Source organism: Corvus cornix, chromosome 1, assembly GCF_000738735.6.
Source record: "Corvus cornix cornix isolate S_Up_H32 chromosome 1, ASM73873v5, whole genome shotgun sequence".
Lineage (NCBI taxonomy): Eukaryota > Metazoa > Chordata > Aves > Passeriformes > Corvidae > Corvus > Corvus cornix.
Genome location: NC_046332.1, coordinates 33,491,547 through 33,516,542, shown reverse-complemented (window position 1 = coordinate 33,516,542; position 24,996 = coordinate 33,491,547). Strand labels below are relative to the sequence as shown.

General features: G+C 40.8%; 1 protein-coding gene across 2 annotated transcripts; it reads left to right on the top strand.

Annotated features, from left to right (window-relative positions):
* The first annotated feature begins 1,849 nt into the window (after nt 1-1,849).
* On the top strand, nt 1,850-24,976 carry CCDC83 (coiled-coil domain containing 83). Of its 2 annotated transcripts, none has more exons than XM_039562386.1 (11): nt 1,850-1,919; nt 4,935-5,049; nt 7,566-7,650; nt 12,380-12,548; nt 13,174-13,341; nt 16,093-16,184; nt 17,357-17,425; nt 20,112-20,233; nt 21,291-21,373; nt 22,829-22,980; nt 23,973-24,976. In XM_039562386.1, exons 2-11 carry the CDS (start codon nt 4,964-4,966, stop codon nt 24,159-24,161), a joined length of 1,215 nt encoding a protein of 404 aa, XP_039418320.1. In that variant the 5' UTR covers nt 1,850-1,919; nt 4,935-4,963; the 3' UTR covers nt 24,162-24,976. The 2 variants fall into 2 exon arrangements, with proteins under 2 accessions (XP_039418320.1, XP_010399347.1); XM_010401045.4 differs by lacking the exon at nt 1,850-1,919 and adding an exon at nt 2,875-4,690.
* Nucleotides 24,977-24,996: the final 20 nt, after the last annotated feature.

Below are 24,996 nucleotides of genomic sequence, written 5' to 3'. Positions count from 1 at the left end.
CATTTTAGAATTATTTGGAATTTATTTTAAAACATTACAAGAAAATGTATACCAGAAGTGCAAACCATAAAAGGAAGCAGCGTGGATAATTTATACTACTCTATATGGTGCTCTCTGTGGTAAGAAAAAGATTGGTTGATAATAATGATCATGAAAGAAATGGCTTCAAAATCAAATGTGCATGACTAGGGCCTGATCATTTTCCTTCTCTTTTGCTCCCGAACAAAACAAATTTAAGTCCTGCTGCCACTGACCAGGGCATCTTTAAATTTACTCTCTTATGAAGCATGGCTAGAGCACTTAGTTCTTAGTTTAATGAATATGTCTTAATTACAGACACTGCTCTACTATGTCAAACAGGACTTTTCAAAGGACAACACAGATTCCCACAGGGATGGCCAAAAATTATGAACAAAGTAAATACTAATGTGCATCATGGAGAAAAGGTGGTTATGGGGAGACCTCATTGCAGCCTTTCAGTCCTTAGAAGGGGCTTATAAAAAAGAGGAAGAGTGACTATTTTTACACAAGCAGATAGTTATGGGACAAGGGTGAATGATTTTAAACCAAAAGAGGAGGCCGCAGAGAGGCTGTGGATGCCCCATCCCTAAAAGTCTTCAAGGCCAGAATGGATGGGGCCCTGAGCAAACTGAACTAGTGGGTGACATCTCTGCTCACTAGGGTTGGAAATAGATGCAGGGCATTGGAAATAGATGATCTTTAATGTCTCTTCCATCACAAGACTTTTTATGATTTTATGTTGCCCGAGTGATGCCTTAGGTTTTAACTTTCATATTTTTCAAATCCTATACTGCCTAGTGTGTAACTCTGAAGTTTCTTGTAGCCTGTTAACTTCTGCTCTCTCGTGCTAGGTAGATGTAACAAAGCCTCTTCAGGCCTGCTCTCCAAGGACACCCAGACCATCCTAGGCCCAAAAAGTATAAACCAAAAGCCTCTAAAGGGAGGGGCAAGCTTGGGGAAACTACATCATTAACTGAAGCTTTAACTGGAGAATTAACCCTGATATGTAAATGAACCAAACCTATAAAAGTGTGAAGAACTCGTGACCTGTCGTCCACCTTGGGGTCCATCTTGGCAGTAGCCTCTGGCTCCCTAGGGTGTACCTTTGAAGGCCTTTCAAATAAATACCTACCTTTATTCCCTTACTCCTGTCTAGTCTCTGTTTCTACAAGGCCTCTTAGGGCATCACAAGAATGCAGACAACAGAACTTCAGTGATTTATAATTTTTTTCTGTGGTTGAGCATGGCTCCCAGGATTATGTGGCTCAGGCACTGATATCCTTTGAAAAGGAAGGAAATGACCAGAACCTATCCAAAATCTATTGCAGTCTACTGGCCAGGAAGAGAGAAGCAGAAGTAGTTCAGGATAAGACTCCAGCCCTCCTTTCCATCTTCCGGAGCCCTGTCCCCACCGCTGGTCATGGCCTTTTGCACTGGTGTGGAGCAAAGGGGTCACAGGCCACAGAGCACTGCTGTTGTTACTGCAGTTCAGGAGCCACCCAAGGCTCCATCGCAGTGCCTTGGACTGAGGGAGCTTGCTCCTGAAGAAGCAGCTCTGTGGTGATGGGTGGCCCAGCTCACATTCGGTGTGGGACTGTCCCAGGACGGGGCTGGGACACGCTCTCTTTCTTGAAGAGAGCTGCAACTTCACGTCAGGATGTCAGGATTTCAGCCCGGCACCGCATTTGAGCGAAACCCAGGCAGACCCACAAGCTTTTTTTTTTTCTTTTTTTTTTTTTTTTTTTTTTTTTGTACTTCTCGTTTCCCGGGGCAGAGGGCGCCGGCGGACCTCGTGGCTCCCGGCCCCCGTCGCGATGGCGACCGGCGGGCGGGGCGCGCGGCTGGGCCCGGCCGGACCCCCGGGACCCGCGGCAGGGCCGGGGCAGACCCAGCGCGCGGTGCGGGCCCGGTGCCGGGGCGCGGGGACCGTGAGGGGGGACGCGGGTGTGGGTGGTGGCAGGGCCAGGGGAGGTGCCTCAGGGAGCTCTCTGGCGGTGGCGGGGAGGGGTGGCGGGGGCTGAGGCACAGGGTGGCAGCGCCAGTGGGATTTGGTGCCTACGGGCGGCGAGGCGCTGGCCTCGGTGAGGGGTGGCCCAGCTTTGTCTGCAGAGGTGTCTGGTGGTGAAGGGGGCTGGGGGGAATAGTGCAAGGGACATGCGGGAAGGGTTAGCCAGGGACGGATTGAGGGCAGAGGGAATTGTTAGCCTGCTTTGGAGATTGGGAAGGGGTTACAGTGTGACTGCACAATCTTGCAGAGTGACTGAGGTAATCGATTTTCCGTATTCTGCACTTGGGACGGGGCAACCCCGGGTGTACCGACAGACTGGGGAGGGAGAGGATGAACAGCAGCCAGTGGAAAGGGACTTCGGGGTCCTGGTCAATGGCAAGTTGAACATGAGTCAGCAGTGCCCTGGCAGCCAGGAGGGCCAGGTGTGTCCTGGGGGGCATCAGGCACAGCATCGCCAGCCGGGCAAGGGAGGGGATTGTCCCGCTGGGCTCTGCACTGGGGCGGCCACCTTGGATATTGTGTGCAGTTTTGTGCACCACAAGAAAGACATTAAGCTATTGGAGAGTGTCCAAAAGGGGCCGCGAGGATGGTGAAGGGTAGTGAGAGCAAGATGTATGAGGAGCGGCTGAGGGCACTCGGTCTGTTCAGCCTGGAGAAAAGGAGACAGGGGAGACCTCATTGCAGTCTGCAACTTCGTCATGAGGGGAAGCAGAAGGGCTGGTACCAATCTCCTCTCTAGTAACCAGTGACAGGACCCGAGGGGATGGCCTGAAGCTGTGTCAGGGGAGGTTTAGGTTGGATATCAGGAAAAGGTTCTTCCCCCGGAGGGTGTTTGGGCACTGGAACAGGCTCCCCAGGGAAGTGGTCACAGCACCGAGCCTGACACAGTTCTAGATGTGTTTGAACAATGCTCTCAGGCACATGGTGTGGTTCTTGGAGTGTCCTGCCTAGGGCCAGAAGTTGGACTCGATGATCCTGATGGGTCCCTTCCAACTCAGTGTATTCTGTGAGTCTATAATTGTTGGGGACTGAGGGAGTGGAGGCTTCTGGCAGTGCAGCTGCTCGATGTACAGGGGTAATTATGTGAGTGCAAGTGCTGGTTTGGATGGTGTTAGTGATAATGATTGAGCTCATGACAGTGGTGAGCTGCCGTACAGATGGTCTCTGTAAAGAGTGTCTGGAAAGTTACTGTAGTTGGGTTGCAGTGTCAGGAAACTGCCTGCTCCTTTTAAGGATGCAGTGGCAGTGTAGTTATTGCTTGAGACAGTGCTGGTAGTGATAACAGGGGGTCGGTCAGCACCTCACAATTTTATTTGTTTGGGAGAAGAAATAGATCTTTCCTTCTGCAAATGTCCTGTCGGTTTAAAATGTGCAGTCAATCCTCAGTCCCCTTAAACATGTTCCCCTCTCTCTCATGTGTGTGTATTTTCTATGGTTTGCAAAATCCAGCAAATCCCTTATTGCAGTATGTATTTTTTCACCTTTTACAGCTTGGAAGCTTTCTTGTTCCTCTCTGCTTGGGAAAAATTTCATAAATACATCACTGGAACTCATCTGGGTCTGGAGTTAAAACAAAGAAAGGCCCTAAGCCTTTTCAAAATACTACTGCTCAAAATTTTCAGTTTATATCCAGTTTTAAGCAGGGAATTTGATTATCCATTTAGTGAAAGGGACAGAAACAATTTAAAGAAAACCTTAGGGAGTGCTCTAGTGATCTTCAGTTTCTGAGGAAATCAGTAAAATAAATGCTCAAGTGGAAATGCAATCAATACCAGTCCAGTTAATTCTGCACTGAAGAAGTATGACAGATTTTTGAAAGTTTAATGAAAAAATATTGTATTGAATTGGAAACTGCAAAGGTTGTATGTAAAATAGGATAGAAAGTTATTTTGTATACAGAAAGCTGACATTGCCTTGCTTCAGGGTATGGTGAGTGTGGTGAGAAGGCATAGGACAGTGTATGGATTACAGTGCATCTGTCAATAGTTGGTTTAACTTCATTCCCTTGATTTTACAGGCTTGCTTATGTGGCTTTTTACTGATTTTTTTCCCTGTTTACTTGTGCTTATTTTAATAGGGAAAAGTATCCAGCCTGCTGTGTTTAGTCACAAGTTTTTATCAATTTCAGCTATTATTGTAAAATTCAGAACTTAAAATTCAGACAAGCAGTTTAATATGAAAACAAGTTATGCACAATGTTCCTACTCATTCAGTAATAAAACATCCTATACTATATAAACTATTCTGGTTTGGGCATTTGATTATGTGACTGCTAAAAGCAATGAAGCTTCATAAGTGCCCTTTCTTGTGGCATTTTTTATTTTGTATAATATATGCTATCAGTTCCATTACAGAACTATTCATTGCCAGTCGAATTCTGAGGTTGGTAGTTGTGACAGCATGCCCAGGGAATACTGCTGACATGCATATCTCTTCAGAAAGTGCTTTTGTTCCAGTTCTGACAATGAAAGCTGGTATCAGAGTTGCAGTGAAAGGGAGATATTCATAGTGCTAGGAGAACAGAAGGAGAGGGAAAGAGAGGCATGTGAACAAGTGGAGTTGACAAAAAGCCTGATAAAGAAACAAAGGACTGGAAAAGGAACAACTGCTGGTTTGATTTGCAAGAATGTAAAAGACAGGCTGCAGCAAGGGATGCAAAAAGTAAGTGGTGATAGAGACCACTGTATCTTCTCAGGTATACATATATATATATATATAAATATAAATATATCAGGTTGCCCCAAAGACATGCGCCTGAGTACTACCCTGGGCAGGGTTATTGCTGTCAAAAACCCAAATTGTTTTATTTCAGAACTGTTACAAGCTTGTCACAAATGACACAGGCCAGTGAACATACAATGTTTTGTAAACCATTCATCAATATATTTTTTTCCTTCACTTCTAGCACAAGTATAAAAAAAATTTAAAAAAAAAATGGAAGAGAATAAGAAAAAGAAGAAACCAGAAGAGCAAGTTCAAGAACCTGAATCAGATTTACCAGAAGCCTTACTAGAATATCAGTAGGTTTAATATATTTTAACTTTTCACTCATATAGGGTATGTGAATGAAGGAAGCAGATAACAAAAACAACTTACCCAATTTAGAGCCTGAGCTGATAGTTTTGGGGTTTTGAGGCTATTTCAGAAAGGTACACTTTTTAAACTGTAGCTGTAAGAAAACAATTAAATGGGTCAGAAATTTTATGCCATTAGGCTATCACTTGGGGAAAAAAAATTTATTAAAACCAAAAAACCCTGACAGTTTTTCTGTTAGTAGCAAGCTTTTGATCAGCATACACTGAAGTTGCAAGATCATATTTGACTGTATTTTTTAGGATTCCTTGGTGTTCGTGGAGGTTTGTTGTCACTAGCCAGAACCTCAAGACCTACAATTTGCTGTCTTCCTTGGTGCAGCTGAGAGCAGAGCACAGTGTTTTGTTTTGAAAGTAAGAGATAGATAAATTAAAGGCCTCTTAAAATCAAGCAGAGAAAAATAAGAGCCAAGGGAGAAATATCTGAAGCAGTTACAAACCAGACCAATTTATTTGATTTCTAGTCTCTTGAGTAGATGGTTAAAAGGAGAAAAAGTAAGCTTCACAACTTTTATCTAAGAGACAGAAATTGAAAGGAAAATACCTCAGGAACACTCAAATATCCAACAATTATCAGTGTTTAGGGAGCAAGGAGTAGTGCCTTGGTGTGGAAATGAAAAGTGGAGTAAGCAAAATGAAAAGTAGCCATGTATAGTTGTAGTGACATCTATAGGAGTTCAGAGGGTTTATGTTCACAGGATTTTCTGTTTCATTTACAGAGAACAATTTTGCATAGTGAAATAGCCTAGATTTAGCCAAATCCTATCACAAACAAATACCATCTGAAAAGTCAAAAACTAACTCATCTATTTTGTGAAGGAATAAGGAAACTGTATTACTGGGCTGAGAAAAAAACTGTACCACTTTCTGATAAAATTTTTGTTATGCATATGCAAATATCCAAGCAAATGACTCATTTGTCTGGAGAGTCTTCCACTGAAATAGGTGCTGCACTGACATGGAATATGTAGTTTCTACAGCAACAGTAGGGGAAAAAGGGAAGAAAAGTATTCTTGCTGTTTTTATCTTTCTTCCTCTCTCTTCTCTTTTCCCCCTTGCTCTCCCTGTCCTTCTCTTCACCTCTGTAATCCGTAATTTCTCTACCATTTGACTGAGCAAAGGTGGATAACCATACAAGTGAATATCTGTCACATTCCACTTTAGGATTTATCAAGTGTGTAGTATTTATTTAACTTCCATTCCCATTTTTTATTTCCATACACTGAATAATGGTCACTGTTCCTAGGGAGTTTGTTATTTTGCATTTTCATTAAAGTTCTCTGTTTCAGCATTTGTTAGGAAAAACAATTTTATTATGTACTTTTGCTGTGGCCATGACCACCACACCCCCATATCTCTGCTCTAGTCTCTCTCTAACTAATATCTTTGTACTTGATAGAAAACCTGAAGAATACCTTGGAGCACAGTGACACCAGAGGATGAAAATTTAGTAACCTGCAATTTGCATGATTCAGTGATCCAAACTTAGCAAATTAGCTAGGAAAAAAATTATCTTCTTTTAAAGTAGCTTAATGCAATAGGGAAGGGAAAAACTCCCCAAAACCCACAAAAAAAGCACTCAAAACCCCCAAACTAAAAACTGAAGGAAGAAGAACTGTTGAAAGAATAAAAGACATTGTGATAATTGTCATTGTGATAATAATACTTGCCTCCATTGTGCCATATAATGAATGAATTCTGGGAACAGAGGTACAGATTACAGAGAATTTTGCAAATAGACACCATTTGCAGCCTAGTGTTTCTCATTCTAGAAGAGAGAACACCAGAAGGAAATATTTATTTTACAGCTGTGGCAAAGAGAATGACAAGTAGTCTATGAAAACATGAAATCAGTGCGCTAGTTCTTTGACAAAAATACACAAACAGAACATACTACTTAGGCTGGAGTCCCTATTCTCTTAGTGCTTCTTAAAGGCTAACAAGTTCTTGGTGAAAAAATGTAGTTTATGAAGCTTGACAAACCACATTATCAGAAGAATTGAATCCCATTGAGTTCTCCAGTTTGAGATTCATTTGACCTATGTCTGAGTTGCCCAGGCCTTCTCTATAGCTAGTGATGAGTAATATTTTCTGGAGCACAAATAATCTTGTCCTGAAAGTGGCCTGTGTAACAGGTCAGCTAAAAATCATGCAGAAAGAACAAACCAGCTCCAGTCCTCAAGAGGCTACACAGGAGCAGTATAACCAGGGAGTCTGTTGCTCTCTAGGGATATGAAATCCAAACTAACATGTAGGCCTAGATGTATACAGGAAATAATTTCTTTATGTGTTAGTAAGCAGACAGTGGTATCTACCCAAATGAGTCAAGCAATATGATATGAAAATAAACATTTGGGTAGTATTTACATCTAACCTAGCTTAAATAGCATTTCTTTCTCTTATATTTTTGTAAGAATGTCTCTTTCTTTACTCTCTCTTCATAGCATTGTGGCAAAAGACGCAGCAATTGAACGGGTTTTGTTTCATCTGGAAGGGTTGGAAGAAACGATCAAAGAAAATCTTAAAAGAGTAAGTGACTGTGCATCCTTCTTCCAAGAAATTTTATTTGTGGTTTCTTACTCACAGATTCAGTTTTATTCTTTCCATTCTAATACTGCATACATTAAAACTAGTTATTGCAGTGAATTTGTTACAGTCAATGAAACTAGAGATAGTGAATCACTTTATGTGCTAAAAGTTAAAGTGTTATCTGAATTAAGTGTGACAACACTTAATAATAAATGTCCTAACTACAACATGCTAAAAAGAAGCTGCAGGAGTAGAACATTACAGAATAGGACACAGCAGTAAGGTGAAGTGAGTTCAGTGGAGGTGCTTTCCAATGCACAAGAGATCCTCATAACCACCTGTGTATTACATGGAATCACAGAATCATTAAGGATGGCAAAGACTTTTAAGATCATCGAGTCCAACTGTTTAACCCAGCACCACTGTGTTCATCACTAAACCAGGTCCACAAGTGCCACATCTATGTGTTTTTTGAACATTTCCAGGGATAGCTATTCCACCACTTTCTTGGCCAACATGTTCCAGTGCCTCACCACCCTTTCAGTGAAGAAATTTTCCCTAATATCCAATCTAAGCCTGGCACAATTTGAGGCCTTTTCCTCTTGTCCTGTTACTTGTTACCCGGTGATACTTTACCGTGCCTTACATCTAGTCCCTCCTGATGGGAGAGAATTTACTGAAAGTCCTTGCAAGGAGTTTGAGAGATAAACTGAGATATCTCCTTTAGTTTTAATGTTTCCAGATAGTTGTTTATTAAGTCTTATCAGAGGAACAGAGGCACTAGCATGACCCAGGTACAGCATAGAAGGAAGAAAAGTAGGAGTGAGTCTAATTATCAAGATTTACACAGCCTTTTAAAGATATTTTAACCAATAGTTACTAAAAACGTACATTATTTTCACTTTCCTACCAATTATTCAGTAACACGACTAGGAACTGCGGAATTTTCTATCCAATCATTCCAAACCACTTTTACTGCAGAATATGAAGTAGTAGAAGAAGGAGAAGAAGGTTTAGAGAACAACAACAATCCTCCATTTTGATATTTTTTACTCTTATCTATATACTATAAAGAGAAGCCTAAAACCTCTAAATTTTTCACCCTGTGACAATCTTACATAGTAGTCTATCACCTAATTCACACCACTGTATTTTCTAGTTCTTGTCTGACTGTTGGTAATTTTTTCCAAGGTTTGAAGCTAAAACAGTGTTGTTCAGGGGGGTAAGAACCCTTAAAAACAGGCAGAGAGATATTCTCGGCACTCTGGGTTCCCATACCTGGAAGGAGAGACCAACGTCCACGTGGCTACAAAGTCCTTCCAGGTGGTTGTAGAGAGAGATAAGGTGCTACCTGAGCCTCCTTTTCTCCAGACTAAACATCCTCAGCTGCTCCACAACCGACCTGTGCTCTAGTCCTTTTACCAACTTTGTTGCCCTTCTTTGCCATCTTCCTCTACAGCAAACACAGGACAGCAAGCCCCTTTTCAGTGGGTATCTTTCCTGCAGTACATTCAGATATGCCTTTTAACCAGTCCTGCAAATATTCTTCAATGCTATAAACTTCATTTTTGTCAGCAGTATTAGCAGACCTAACCAAGTACTGAGATTTGCTGACCTTCTTTGGATCACTTTTGAAGTAATGGAATTGCACAGGTTTCTGTGAGAATCTAGTTCTTGCTGCAAACATAGTGTTGGGGTTTTAGTTTAGTCTTAGTTTTTTTTTTCCCTGTTAAAGGAATTTTCTCCCATATGCATGTTGCTAGGGGACAAATAGCTGTACTTAAGAAAGACAAAAAGGGGAGTGGGGCGGGCCTGGCTACTCCTTTGTCTACACCTGGGTGTGGGGGTCAGTTCGCTCTGAGCGTCCGGAGAGAGAAGCTGCAGAGAAAGGAGCTGCTGCTTCTTTCTTTTTGGCCGTTCTTTCTTCCTGCTGGAAACAACGCCGGGACCCCAAAAGCCGCTTTCCCTGCCCTGCTGGAGACCGAGCTGTGGCTGCCCTGCCCCGCTGCTGCTTCGAGCTTCCGCTACGCTGTAGCCCTGCTCGCCCTGCCTGCCTGGGCCTGCGTGGGGTTCTCCCATCTGGATACATCTCGCCTGCCACCCGGGATTTGCGTCCGTCCCTGCCGTTCCAGCCTGCCGTTTCAGCCTGCTGTTCCTGAGAGCCCGGGATCGGCTGCCCAGGGGTTTGTGAAGCCTTTGTTCCATCCTTCCCGGGATCCCAGAGCACCAGAGCCGCGGGTTTCCCGAGCTCGCTCCGGAGCGCCCCCTGCAGCCGCGGGGGAACCATCGCACCTGCCCTGCTCACCGGGAGCCGCCAGCGCCCCTGCCGGCTGCGAGCGGAACTGCACCCGAGGGGAAATAGCCTGACAGCCGAGAAGGCTGGGACTGGGTTTGTGATTGCTGTTACTGCCAGAGTTGTTGTTGCTTGTTTGACTGGTTATATACATATATATATATAGTAAAGAATTGTTATTCCTATTTCCCACATCTTCGCCTAAAGGCTCTTGATTTCAAAATATAATAACTTGGAGGGAAAAGGGGTTATATCTGCCACTTCAAGGGGGGCCTCTGCCTTCCTTAGCAGACACCTGTCTTTCAAAACCGAGACACATAGTTACAATAAAAACTGAATAAAGAAGAAAGACCATCATGCTAGCATACTAGCTGCGATTTTTAGCACTGCTTGATGAAGACTCACTTTCTCATGGATTAAGAATTGTTTTGGGTAATTTTTAGAACAAGGTTGTGTAACTGCTGATTGCACCTGAGTGACACTTTAAAGAACCGTGTATAAACAGCCATAATATGGCATCTGATGACTGTGAGCAGTGAACTTTGAGAATAGATAATACAGAGTCACCTATTAAAATTAATTGAAATTGCTCAAAAATCCTTATCTGGATCATGTTGCAGCCTGCACTTCATATCAGTGAAACATTGAAACAATGTCTCTCTGTCCTTCCCATGCCCATGCTTGCCCTGCTTTATAAGTATCCATCTGTTTAGCTTTATGTGGTGCTTCTTTCAGTCTTGAAGCCTGGATGATGTTTCATTTGTGGCTTGACTATCACTGGAACTGGCATTTGCTCTTCTTTCTCCAGGAATCTGAAGGCTTTTATGATTATTGTTGGATCTTATGTCTCTTGTGGTTATACTGCTGGATTGGAGGGCAGTTCAACTGACTTGTTCAGGAACACAGAGCAACAGCATAGGGGAGATCCCTCAGTGGGTCTCCTCACTTTATGACTCCTCAGTGGGTCTCCCCATTTTATTTGAGTGTGTTACTGAGGGCTGGTGCCTGTGAAGGACTCACACTGACAGTTTACAGAATAAGGCTCTTCATTAACATAAAATTGTGACAGATTAAGGTTTGATGATTGTCACTGATGGTATCTCACTGCAAAAACTTATTCAAAGCAATGCACAGACAAGCTCTAATCCTCAATGAAAGTATTCAGTGTCCACAGAGTTTGGTTCTTACCCAGTAGGCATCCCTATGGGGGAGAAGACAGGTTCAGCCTGTCGACTGATCCCAGCAGTTACAATGGAGTCTTCCCAAACTTCTCCCCATTCCTAACTTACTTTTATACTATTTCCTTGTGTTTAGGTGGAGCTTGAGTGACTCTAGGCATACATCTTCTCCTCTCTCCGCTGGCTGACAGGTGCTGTGCAGTTTCTCAGCTACAGAGTACCATTGAGTTCCCCTCCCTGCAAGGATTTCTATGCAGCCTGGCGATGGTGTCTCCACTCTGCTCCACCCTCTGTTCCATCTCCCTTAGCAGGAGCTATGGTTGCAGATTGTAGGGAATCATCATGGAACAGGTTTCAAGCATGCCAACTGCATTCCATTCAGAGAGCAGCAGCTACATTTTATCCTATAATTTCTGACCACTATAACTTCTGTTAGGATGTGAATATAACTTCCTAGTTTCCTCTAATTTTATCCCCAGCCATCTTTCTACAGTTATTCCCCCAATTCGCTGCTAGTTTGTGGTCTCTCAAGGACTCCTTCATATTTTAGGTTGAGCAGGGTGAAGTGCTATTTGTTTAATTTAATCAGGTTTTGACAGTGCTTTGAGCTCTATTCTTTATTTCCTGCTAATGTTTCTGTGTGGTTTAGAGTTAATCCTAGAAGTGAGGAATGCTTGAGATTCTACTGCCTAGTAACTGTTACTGTTTGCTCCTGTATGGTATCCTTTGGGAACAAACATACACAATCAGTAATTTCAAATAATCTGAGTGTCACTAGAGAGGGTCATGGCCAAGGGCTATGATTGGAATCAGAAGGTATAACTAATTTCAGCTCTGACAAGACTCTTTGCTGTGGTTATATGCAAGTGACCTGATTGTCTCATGATTTTTCTACATGAAGATGGTACATTCTCATGAAGAATGTCAACATGAAGCAAATAGATCCTACATATAAATATTGTTATTAAATTATCCACCAGCAGCTTTCTTTCCAGGCAATGGATGACTATTGGTGTGCTGTACCAAGTACAGCTGGCATTTGTCTCCCATTTCCTTCCAGCGGTCTTGAAGTTACTGAGGAAACGTCTGAGTCTTGCAAACTCTCCCTTCTGCTCTGTCCTTTCAGAATATGAAGAATAGGTGTTTAGCTGGGTGTTCTTGAATTTAATCTGGCACTAGACCAGATTTTACTTTTTTTACTTAAATTTGTCACTTTGAAAACATTTTAATATGAGCTGTGTCTTCCGTTCTTTCTTAGAATGTTGTTCTGAAGGAGGAACAGAAGGTGCTTATCAGACGCTTAGTAAGACAAATAGAAGAAAAGGAGAACAAACGAGATGACAAGGAGGTTGTAACCAGGGATGATGTGGAAGAGTCACTGAAAGCAGTTTTTCAGTTTGTGAAGGACAAAGAACAACTTCTTCAAGGTATGTTGTGATTTGGGGAAGTGTGGTTTGCAGTCTATACACTTGGGATTGAGTACTTGTTGTTGTTTTGCAATTTAAGTAGAGATTCAAGTTCCTTGTTGCACAAAATGTAGAAAACTTTTCTTCCCCCAAAATTGGGCTTTCTCAATTTAGTATGAGATTGTGGAGGGCTTATAAGTCAATCTGTCCCTTCCAAGTGATACATAGTATTGTGCAAGTACAGAGGCTCCTTCTTTTTTGAAACTCATGAAAGCCTTAAGCACTGGCTCCACTCAAGATTAAAAATAAAATTATTGATGGCAGGAAAAAGGACCAGTATTGACTGTTGAAAATTCTGGCTGCCATCCCTGCCATTCTCTGTGGGAGACACATGACCTGGGTCACAACATTTCGGTGAGAACTCTTGTCTCTTCTTAGAAGAATAAGACCAAGCTGTTTTCAGCAATGATGGTGGCCCTTGACACTACATGAGGCCATCAGGTTGTAACGTATTGTAGTGTGGAAGAATCCCCCTTCCTTCTCCATTCCCTGTGAAAGCGCCTTTCTTAAAGAATTTGATGTTGTAAGAATTACCAGTTCAAGGAATCAGTAATGAACTTGTCTTTTGACATTCTTATTTTAATAGATCTACGCTCCCAAATTGAAGAAACTAAGAAAATAATTTCAGAAAAGCAGCGTGAGAGAGATTATTGGTTGGAGTACAAAAATGTCGGAAGTAAAATACATGCTGAGAAGATCAGCAGTCTGGAAAAAGACATTGCAGAAGTCAAATATGAACTTGAAAGAACTGAAGGTCAGTTTACAGCTGGTGTAAAGCAAGTCTTACAGGGTCTTTGCACATTGCTTGCAGGAATTAAATTATACAATTAATTTTGGGTCAAGTTCTAGTAACTTGTATCAACTTCTCCAGTAATTCCCATTAACTTTTCTAAGTGCACCTAGGATGGGCTGCATGATCCTGAAAAATATAAGGACTCTCTTTCTCTCTCTCTGTAAAAGTTCCTTTATTAAAGAAATTGATAAAGTTTACAGAAATGACGACACTTAAAGAAACTAATAAGCTCGTCCTGTGATGGTTTTCTTGTAAAATACAGGCAACCCATTTTTAAAAAAGGTCACTCTGAAGGACAGCCGTTTTTTGTAAAAATAAGTCTACGTATATTTAGGTCGCCTATACAGAGGGCTCCCTTAGCAGTCATACTTGAAAATGTTGACTCTGCTGCTGTTACTTCTCATCATCTACAAGCACTTCACATATTGAAAGCTCCTTTGACAGGAAAGTAGTATGAGCTCATTCTTGGAACGGTCTTTTCTATGGAGCACACTGGTTTGCATGCAGGACTAGAGGGAGCTCTTTAGCCAGTGGTCTGGACCTTTCCTCCTAGTTGGACAGTGTGAGGCCCTGCAAAATTGTACAGACATAGACACATACTGGGAACTGTTTCAGCACTGTCACAAAAGTGGAATTAATTTGAGAGCTTATATATTGTGGTGCTGAGTGCTTTACAAAGATTTCTTTATTACTGCATTATTTTAAAATCATTTAACTATTTTGCTGTTACATAACCCACGCTCCCAACAGGAGAAGGATGTCCTGGTTTTCTTTCTTTATGTCCCTCTCAGTATGCGTGACCACAGCCAAGCAGCTGGTAGTAACAGGCAGTGACACTGCTCTAAGGGTCTCTGTATATTCTGTGCCAGCCATTACCAGGCATCAACTACTGTGGATAAGAGCCAGCCAGCTATCTTTTTGTCTCTCAAAACATATTTTACCATGATTAAGATCTGCCCTGTGGCTTCTACATTTCCAGATAGCTTGTCAGATATCCATCACTGTATTCAGGAGAGGTTGGGTTTTTTCATTATGCATTTTCTGTGTTCTTAATTGATTTAAAACTTTCCTATATAGCTGCTGAAATACGAAGTGAAAAATAGAATGGGCTTTTATATAGAATGCCAGTAGGGACATGCAGTCTGACCTCCTGCATGTCACAGGGTACAGAGTTAAAAATTCGTGGTCCAACAGAAGTGTATTTACTGAAAGTCATGTTATAGTGGTACATGTATAAGTGGCCCACATAACATACTGGGAAATGATGCTGCCAGTACTGGATGTTTACCATACTATTTTGCTTAACTCCCTAAAACTGAACCTAGAAAGTGTCTGGGGCATAGCGCCTTCCAGCAGAAATCTAACGAGCTTTCAGAGCGAGGCAGCAACAAATTGGGCTTGTTCACGCCTTGAATGTGTAACAGGCATAGAGAATAAGCATAGATGAACAGGTTTCTGTCTCTGTGTGTACCACTGAAGGGCTTGACACTGGCACAGTTCATGTTGTCTGGTGGTGACATTTTAAACAAAACAGCTGGAGAAGAGAGGAAGCAAATGAGAGCCACATGTTTAGGTGTTGTGTGGGGAAAACAGTGTTGCAGTGAGAGGATTAGGGAAGATAGCCTCTTTAGGAACTGCTCAGACACGCAGTTTCTCCTTTTTTTCATTCTCCCCGTACAACTCAGGTTATTTAGCTGTCTGAAATAATGGAACAGTGAATACATTATACTATGGAAGTACTTCCTTTTCATTCTGCCAAGTGTAGATGGTGGAGTCCAGCTTCCACAGTGTTAAATTAATAACTAATGCACAACTAATACACCTTTGATATTTGACTGCCTTTGACTCTGCAGTGCATCCATGAGCAGATATTCATTTGCAGCCAGATCAGAAATAAGCTGTCTGCAACACAAGTGCAGAGAAAGACTGAATCTCAAGCCTTTGGAACGAGTATGCAGTGCCTTCCTTCAAAGAAAATTACTACAATCTCATTCATTCCTTCAAAAGGAGGAAATATCAAGCAGAAGTGAGCTATTTAGAAGAGCAAAAAAAGAACTAAAGGGAAGGATGAAATAATTAAATAGCGAGTGACTAGAACATGAAGCCAAACATATTCAGTTCGATGTAAGACACACTTTCTAAATAATGACCACAAGTAATGACAGAAGCAAATAATTGTGGCATTTGCCACATTCTCCATTTTGTCCTGTTGTCAAATTAGACCCTTAGAGCCTTAAATAAGTCAGAAAATTTATTAGGCTCTTTATAATAACTATCTGAAAAAATGTCATGTGGATAAGGTGATCCAATATGCTTCTATATCTAAAAAATAAATTTTCTAAGCAAATCTCTCACATGGCTCCAGGAGCTCTGCTATTGATAGAGAGAAAATTTAATGTTAAGATGACAATATTTTAGCAGAGAACTTCTTAGCTCACTGCTCAGTTAGCAATGAATTGCTCAGCTGTTGCAATTGTCAACAGAAATGTGTAAGCCACTTCCAATTTCTAGTTTTGTAGTTAACACTACTGTTCTTTGGGTTTAGGAGGATGATTTCTGGATATTTGAATCCTTTTCTGTGGAGCATCTATGCAGGTGACACTCACTGATAAGTTCCAGTTTAGTAACAACATGCTAGTTATCTATCTGTTATCAGAAAAAATTATGTCAAATAATGATTTCTGATTTCCCTGGGGTTTCTTTGTTTTGAAGAATATTATAGAGAAGCTTTGAAGGTAGTGAGAGAAGAAAATCAGAAACTGTTTGACAGACACATGAAGTTACTCAGTGAAGAGGCTCTTAAGGTATTCTTTCTGCTTTTTTAAAAACTGCCAACTGTATTATATACATGTATATACACATGTACTCTGCAATATTAATTATTTTAACTCATATTAAGACTTTGAACTTTTCTAATAAATGTAAAATAAGCTGTAAATCTTGGTACACATGGAATTGGTTATTGCTCTTCATGCATGTACCTTTTTTCTTCTTTCCATCAGAATAATGATGGGTAGATGTGAGGGCATTTTACAAATGAGGCATGGGAAACTGGGGCACCATGCACTGACAAGGCTTGTTCGAGAACATATTGCTTTTGCCATGGCCTTGGTTTTGACATTTGCACAGACTTTAAAAAGCAGTAACATACAAAGAGATTGCATGAAAATATACATCAATTTAAAAAAAAAAAGGTTTCACTGTACTTGTAAAGTACAACATTTTTAAAGTGCCACAATAGTGCAGTCTCAGGAAAATGTAGGTTTATTGATACACTATGTTTTTTTGTCATCTCTGCCAGCTCTGGTTTGAAAACATGATTTACGAATAGCTCTAGTGACAACTTCTTACTTTTCACAAAATGCAAAGCATACTTCAGTACAAACCACTAGGCCCATTAGGTGTTTAAATTCCCTGACTTCAGTGCTGGAATTTCTAGTCATGTGAGAACATAATCCAAAGGACTGTGTTAATGGTGATCTACAGAGGCATCTTCCCTCCCAGTTCTTCCTTTCCCCTTTACTGACATCAATAATTAAACTGTAGCCTTGTCTCATTAGCACAGACCTCTACATGTTTAGGTCACTTGTTGTAGATCAGTACTACCTCATTTGGGATTTTACTTGGGGTTCTTAATAGCTGAAGGTTTGGTTTTCTGAAAGCAGTAAGATTTGAGCACTATTGGGAACACAGAAGAATTTGTTAGGCAAAAAAGGGAACTGTCCTATTTTAATATGGGAAATCAAAAAAATATTGGTAAATTGCTGGACATATAATCTGCTCTAGGCAGGATGATGGAGAAACATCTGGCCTTGTGAACTAAATCCTCTTGTAATCCCTCAGGGGATGCTACAGTCTGTTGTGTGGATGTTTCTTAATTATTTCCTGCTAAAGAGCAGAAGATTCTTCTTTGTAGTATGCAGGACTGTCAAAGTTCTGCTTTCAGATGAGATGATCTAAAATTGTGTTTTCTCAGAATGCTGTGGGATACTTAGACAAACACTGTCGCAGAGAGATTGAAGAGAATGAGTGGCTAAAAGAAGAGGTAAGAGGATCACTTGCCTACAGTTTATCATGGGAGTTCATGTTTGAAATACTGTGACCTACAGTCAGAACTGTTTCCAGTCATGGGCCTTGGGAGACTTCTGCTGGCAAAGGAGAGCAATTTTCCAGTAATTAATCTGTAATCCTGAGCAGCAAACAGTGCACTGTGGTGAATAAAGGTAAGAGGTGAACATCTGCTTTCACAAATGGAGGACCCCCTTTCCTGCCCAAGTTGTTACATGAAGGACTACAATGTTCCATACAATTAAGGATTTTTATCTGTGGAGATTGGGATGCTATATAGTATAAAGGATCAACCAGGTAAGTAGCTGAAGGGGAGAGGTTTGAATTTCATTAAAGTTCTAGTGCTGCTGTATTGAAAGAAAATGAATATGGATGTTGGAAACGTTCTGAGAAATGGCTTGAGACAACATTAAATGGAAGGTATAAAGAAACCATGGAGACTCTACACTGAAGAGAGGAAAATCAAAATCATATATAGTTGTAATTAATTGCTTGATAGCTTTTATACCGTCCTTTAATGGCAATTTAGAGCTATACATTAGATAGCTGTAATTTTCTTGACATGAAAAATTTTTTGTGAGCCAGATTTAGGAAACTAATTTTTTCCATGGTGAGAGTTTGATTTTATTTATTCCAGTCAATATAGGTTCTTTGTTTCAATCAAATCTAAGCATGAGATTGGTGGGTGAAATGCCTTTCCTCACTTTCACAGCCTCACAGTTGAGAATTGAGCAAAACTTTTTGGGAAGTTAATAAACAAACTTCTTACTTTTCTGTGCCACATCAACAAACCTGGCAGAGGTTTCTCCATTTTACTTACTCGTTTGAGATACTTGCCAGTATGCAGGGACACAGCCTTCCTTCTTCCCCTTAATGAGTTCTGAGCATGCATCTTTAACTTTCCAGGGAGGGTGTCCAAACCACAGCTTCTGAGGCAATGAGGGTAGTGCAAAGAAATGGGAAAAAATTAATGTTTTGTTCTGTGTAAGCAAACAGGAGCTCAAATCTATGCATCCCATCACTGAATGAGTATGAATTCTCTTCCCTTCTCCCTGTCTCACTGAACACTTACAATTTTTACACACATTAGCAGTGCCAACAAGAGAGCACTTTGGAGTACTCTTATGCCCTGACAGGCCCTCACCTCAGAGCTGAAGGATTTGGATTTCTTTCCTCTCAACTAGAAGTTTCCTATGTTATGAATTACTTTCCTATGTTGCTACTTTCCTGTGTTATGAATTAGTGCTTTGAATTTTGGGGGAAACAAAACTATTATCACTAACTTCTCCAGTCCTCTGAATTCACCCATTTATTTTCTCTGCTTTTCTTACATGGATGAAATATTTTCTCTCAGACTAATGTTTATATGTAACTGACAGACTCTTTCAGTATTTCCTTTGGGGAAGATAAACCAAAAATTTTAGTTTTGTCTCAGTTCAAAATTTTATTTTTGTTTTGGTTTTTTTGGGTTTTTTTTTCAGTTTGGCCACTGAACTGAAAAATGACTTACTAAAATAGCTCTAGATTAGTCACCTCCAAATTTAAACAGATTTGGAGACTTCAGTCACATTTTTCGATGGTTACTGTGTCACACCAAGATGGTGCAAAGCTGCATTGCCTCATGTGCCAAGCCACATCCTGTTACTGGTTAATATCCAGTCATTTTCACCTTTTTAATCCTTGGGAGAAGTTGTAATTAGTTTTAACTGCAAATTTGGATGATTATAGCTGGGTTAATTTGGCTTTGATGAGAATGGATGCTTTCAGATCGCTGGGTAGTGCTCTTAACCTTGTGCATAGGGCTAAGCTTTCTGGGAAGATATCTTTCCCAAAGTACGTTCCCCTCCCTGTGAAGGGGGTAAGAACTTGCTTGTACTTCAACAAAAGTGGGAGGAATTTGGGGAACTGAATAACTGGCATCCTTTGGTCAGTATAACTCCACAGTGATATGGGGCAATTACCTGTCTGAAAGCAAGTAGTACCTGGGGCTTAGCCACTGTCACAGAGCCATAGAACATCCTGAGTTGGAAGGGACCCACAAAGATCATTGAATCCAACTCCTGGTCCTGCAAAGCCCCAACATGTGCCTGAGAGTGTTGTCCAAATGCTCCTTGAGCTCTGTCAGCACTGGGGCTGTGATCATTTTCCTGGGGAGCCTGTTCCAGTGCCCAGCCACCTTCTGAGGGAAGAAATGTTGTGGTAACTTGGACTGAAGACTTCACAAATTCTGGGTAAGACGGTTTTGTGTATAAGAAGGAATTAGAAAAACAACACTTGCTGAGCAAGACCCTGAATTTACCTCTGCAAAGAAGCTTTTCCTCTCTCAAAGCTCTGATGTGAAAGCAAAAAAGAAAAATCCAGAGCTCCTGTCTAGCAGATCTGTTTGACTACATAAGAAGGTTTTGCTGTCAGGGTTGCTTAGCCCAAATATGTGGCTGTGATTGACACACATGGGCTGTGACAGTAAAAGGGCTCTAATAAAGGTGTGAAAGAATCAGAGAGACCTTCCCTTTGAAAATGTGTCACTGTGTTTCCCCACCAAATGTGCAATCTTGCTGATACAGCTGCATTCTTTCTAGGTATGTGCTGGTAAGGTAGTTGCTATCAAAGCTTTCCAAAATTCTAAGAGTTCCCTTTTATTCTTTTTTTTTAATTGTCAAAAGGTTAAGATCTACCGAAAGGCACATAGTGATTTGGAAGCTTCTGTTCAGCTCCTGGAAGAAGAAAATACCAGCTTAGTGGCAAAACTGATTGATACCAAACTTCAGCATCTGAGAGTACAAGGGTAAAATAATGCTTTTATGGACTTAAAAGTGATTAATTTTTTTTTAAAGACTATGCTCCTGTCTGCCTCTAGAGCTATTTGGGCTCTCCCACATCAAAGCCAAAGTAGTTTCCTAGTTGAGGGAAGACAGGATTTGACTGAGTATATGTGGGAGTAGCATCTCTGAAGGATGACAGTAACATTGGGACTTTCCAAGTACCAAATTTCAGAGAAGAAACTGGGTTCTTAATTAATCTATTAAGACCTAGCGCCACTCACTTGATATGACTGGGGCTTGGAAAGAGTTTCTTCGTGTTGCAATTAGATGGTCTCAGCCCCAGCTTTTCAGACTAAATGCTGAATAGTAGACTTTTCCTTTACTTACTGAATAATAGACTTTCCTTTACTGTTGGCAAAATGTTTAAGGATGTGAAGAATAATTTGCACATATAGGGGGCTTTGCAATCTTGAGTGAAACAAATGACCTGGCACTGAGTAAGGAAGAGACCTTGGGAAATGTCTGTCTGCAGAGGTGTCTGTAGTACTAGCTTCTTTTGTATTGAAACACTTTACCCTTTTCCCCAGAGAAAGATTAATTTAGCTACAAAATGTCAACACTAATGGTATCAAAAGCACAATACAACAATGTGAGAGATCCATCTTCATTTTCCAGTCCCAGCTCAGTGATTTTAGCCATATTGCATAAAAAGTTCCAAGTCTTAAGAAGTGACCATTTTTCTCTCCTTTCCAAACTTTGGATTTCTTTGAAATGAGAGCTGCCAGCTGTGGTCTGAATCTTGGACTGACTGGAGACTATAACATTTGTTTTCTTTTAGTCTCATGGACATAGTTGAACTTAGGCACTAAGAACAAAAAAGAGCAGCTTATTAGCCACTAAGCTACCTGGCTGCCTCCGTTGCATTTTTAAACCATTGCACTATTCTGCCTTTGTGGTTAAGCAGCAAAGGCTTTCAAAAAGGGTGGCATCCCTCTCACCCCAAATCACTGCACCAGGACAGTTTAGAGATAAAATTCAGACCCCTTATATGGGTTTCACTTTATCTTTTTTACTCCATAGGCATTTGTTTCATACAAAGGGAGCTGGCTTGCAAGAAGAGCTTCCAAAGGATGAAATGAAAAGGGAAAATAGAGTATATGCAGGTAATGAAGCTTATAAGAATTGATAAGTTACTGAACATTTACAGACTTTTTATTTCTGAAGCTTTTTATCAAACTACCTGTTTGACATGGTGAACCCCTTATTTCCCAGTTGATGGCAGCCACCACAGCAATGATAGATTGTAATTTGCATAAGGAGACAAAATCACAATCTACCTGTAATACAGTCTTCAAATTTAAATTGGTTTTAGATTGTGGAATATAATTACTCATCTAGAGCTAGCCTGGAATGCAGTTTACAGTATTGGCCATCTTTTATGAAGATATGATTCATATCTTAATCAGTTCTTTACTGATCCATATCATAAGTTCATTATATCTTGTCCCTGAGAGGACACTCTTAAACTCTGTGCTGGCTTTCACTTTAAGTGTACATGCACTTTGCAGTCATTCAGCTGATACACCAGAGTTGAATTATAAATAAATCCCTAGCAAGAGCAGATTAAGCTACATGGAGCTCAGCCTGAACTGAAAATCTTGGTAAGCAGTACTGAATTTTGGGCTGAATCTCCATCCCTTCTGGTAGGTGTGCCCCAGAAAAGGATATGGCATTAGGCAAGAAGGAGCATGAGCCTGTGCTTATCTGTTTATGACAGTCTCTGTGGATTCCTTAGTATCACAAGTTTTATTTTACATCTTTGTGTGAGTAGAAGAAAAAGGATGGAAAAAAGAACAAAATTAAAGAGATATGTTAGAAAAATGGAAGTCATACAGTTACGGATACATGAAGAAATTTGTTGAAGTTCTGATCAGTCCCAGCCATAGGTGGGCCTTTTGAAACCATCAGGCAAACATGTTGACTAAGACTTCTGTATTAAATATATGTTGACTTTGAAAACCTTAGCTAGACTTTTGCAATAGTTACCTGGAGGAGAAGGCTTTGTTCCAATAAGCTGGGTCATTGTCCCAGGCAAGCCTATAACTTGGCAGGCCATGTCCAGAATCCTGTGTCATCCTGAGAAGTAGTCAACTACAGATGTGATCTCTTTAGAGGAGTAATAAGTAGACTAACTGTGATTCAGGAACTTTTTTTTATGTACCTATAGATACACATACCTGGATATAGAAGAAGTGTACATTTGCTTTTACTGCCTTTCTTTTCTTTTTAACTATTCAGGGCTCTACAGGATTTAAGTTGAACTGATAAAAGCTCATTTTTTCCCCTGCCCCCTCCCACAGACCCATTAGTTCTAACTTCCAATCAATTTCAGTCCCTGGGTCTTGATCAGAAATTGTGAACAAAAAAACACATAGAAAAACCTAGGGAAAGCAAACATTTGGCTTGAATTGCCAATTAAAAATACTACCAAGCTGTTCTTTGCATCACACGGGCTAAGCTGTATTAAAGATTGCAGGCAATGCTCATACCAAGTACTGATTCTGACTTCCATAAAGCTTAACAATTACATACGGTTAATTTTTCTTCTCTTTAAAAAGCAAAGGCAGATGGAAAGAGCCTCAGAAGTGCCTTTCCAAAGATTCTGCCTAAAACAGATTATGAGAAGCCTCAAGACAGTGATGAAGAGCTGTGGAAAAAATTCTTCTCTCCAGCTCTGGACAGTTCATTGTGTGAAGATGAAGATTTCCAGGTAGGAGTTAAAGCTATCAGGCCTTTCACTGACACAAACATCTTTCATTGTGGAGCATGAGCTACTGTCAGGACCATTCTATTTCCAGTGGTGTTATGGCATCCAATGTCCTTTACCTGGCGTGCAATTCAGGTGCTTGGTCTTAGTCCTCTGGTGCTGGTTGGGACAGTTAGGTCACTCCTTGTCCTTCAGATGCTGTGCCAAAAGAGCACAGATTCTGTGTCCCATGGGCCAGCCTCACGTGGATGTTTTGGATGCCTTCGGGCATCTCTGATATCATGAGGCACATGTTTTGGCAACTGAGTGGTGTCTTAGGAACCATCCCATGGAGTGTCAGGATGAAATTCCCCTTAGGAAGAATTCTGAGTGTCACATAATGAGAGGTTCTTTTGCTTGGATACTGGTCCTTTAGAATCTGTGTTGCACAGTAGCATTAAAGGATCAACATTCCTTCAACAGAAAGCCAGGATGAAGGTGTTCCTGGGTGCAAATTTCATGGGTTGAGAAAACAGTACACATTGGCCTTTCCTGTAGCTGACTCACTCTAACCCAGCAGAAAAGCTTCCCTTTCTTTCTCCCCCTGATTTAGTTTTCTGTTGGGTTAGTCAACCAAGTTGGCTCAGAGGTTTGGAGAAAACCAGAGCCAGTGCAGATGTGGCAAAAGCACATGGCTGGGCTTGGACCTCTCTCTTTTTGGCAGGAGCAAGCTGTTGGATTAGTTTAATTCTTCTCACAGAACTGAATTTGAGATTAGAATTTGGGTTATGGAGAAGGTGATATTGGTGAAAACACACAGGAGAAGAGGGCAGCAGGGCTGTAGCCTCCTAAGATGAGCTGGCTTGCAAAAGAAGCCCATTATTACTGACATTATCAAACATGACCCCAGGGCAGCATCTCTACAGTTGCTTAAAAAAGAAAAGTTGCTGGGTTTTTTTTGAAGAATGGTTGCTTTCCTATGAAATTGCAAAGGAAACATATTCATTCTTCTTAAGGCATACTCAAAACTGGGACCTCTGAAGAGAAGGCTGTATGTGGTTGGAGAAGCTGCGCCTACTTGTAAGGAACCAGAAGAAATGCCAAGCAGGAGCCACAAAGAAGAGGACACTGTTGGTAAATCAGATGGGCATATCACAGCTGAGATGATCAAGGCTTTATTTAAGGAAAATGTTGATGAAAACTAGACAAGCTCTGCTGTTGACACAGAAGTGTAACATTCTCAGTTCATTAAATATTTGCTCTCTTCTGTTTGGCATGGGGCTTTGAGGAAATACTTTAGAGTGCCTGAATCATGATTATAAGTTTCATGAGAGGTATGTCTGTGTGCAGAGGCTAATTGAAAAGTTCCTTTTCTTACCACTGAGAGAGGTCTTGTGCACTTTTTGGGGTATTCAGTCCACATAGCAGCACATATATCTACTAAAAGATCCAAACTACTATTTAGTTTGTATGGTCTCCACTTGCAGTGTGGAATTCCCTCTTGATCAGACAGTGAAGGGGTAAATGCAGGCTGCCATAGAACATAGAACTGTTACAAAATACTTAATACTCTGCTAAAGCAGAATTCATTTATGCAAACATAATTCAACTATTGCTATAAATTGAGTGTTTGAATGCTTTTTTATCTGTCTCCATAAGACCCCTACTTAAATACATGGAAATAAACAAAAAATAATTTAAAAACAATTTAAAACCAGCATAAAAATCTCTAAGGTCTTAAATACTTTGTTTAGAATTGGCCAAATATATTGTGTAAGCCCATGTCCTTGGTTTGTGGCTGGTCTCTGTGAACATGTATCTTAGTGCATTGATGCAGTGGGGAGGTTTCCCTCTGGTTCCTTCTCAGAAGCACACAACAGTTCCTTCCCACATGTAGGCTCTGACCCATGCATTTCCTCACTAGAAACTTGTGACAGTATTGAATAATCGGATTTAAACCCTTGACAGGTTAATCAGCTGTTTGGAATAAAGATTTTTTAAAAACTTACATTTTAAACAACCTGTATCTCTGTGCAGTAT

Bases quoted from the DNA above. Each gene is read 5' to 3' on its own strand.
- CCDC83 (XM_039562386.1), top strand. From the start codon at position 4,964: ATGGAAGAGAATAAGAAAAAGAAGAAACCAGAAGAGCAAGTTCAAGAA. The intron at 5,050-7,565 runs GTAGGTTTAATA...CTCTCTTCATAG, and splicing joins GAAGCCTTACTAGAATATCA to CATTGTGGCAAAAGACGCAG. The intron at 21,374-22,828 runs GTAATGAAGCTT...CTCTTTAAAAAG, and splicing joins GGAAAATAGAGTATATGCAG to CAAAGGCAGATGGAAAGAGC.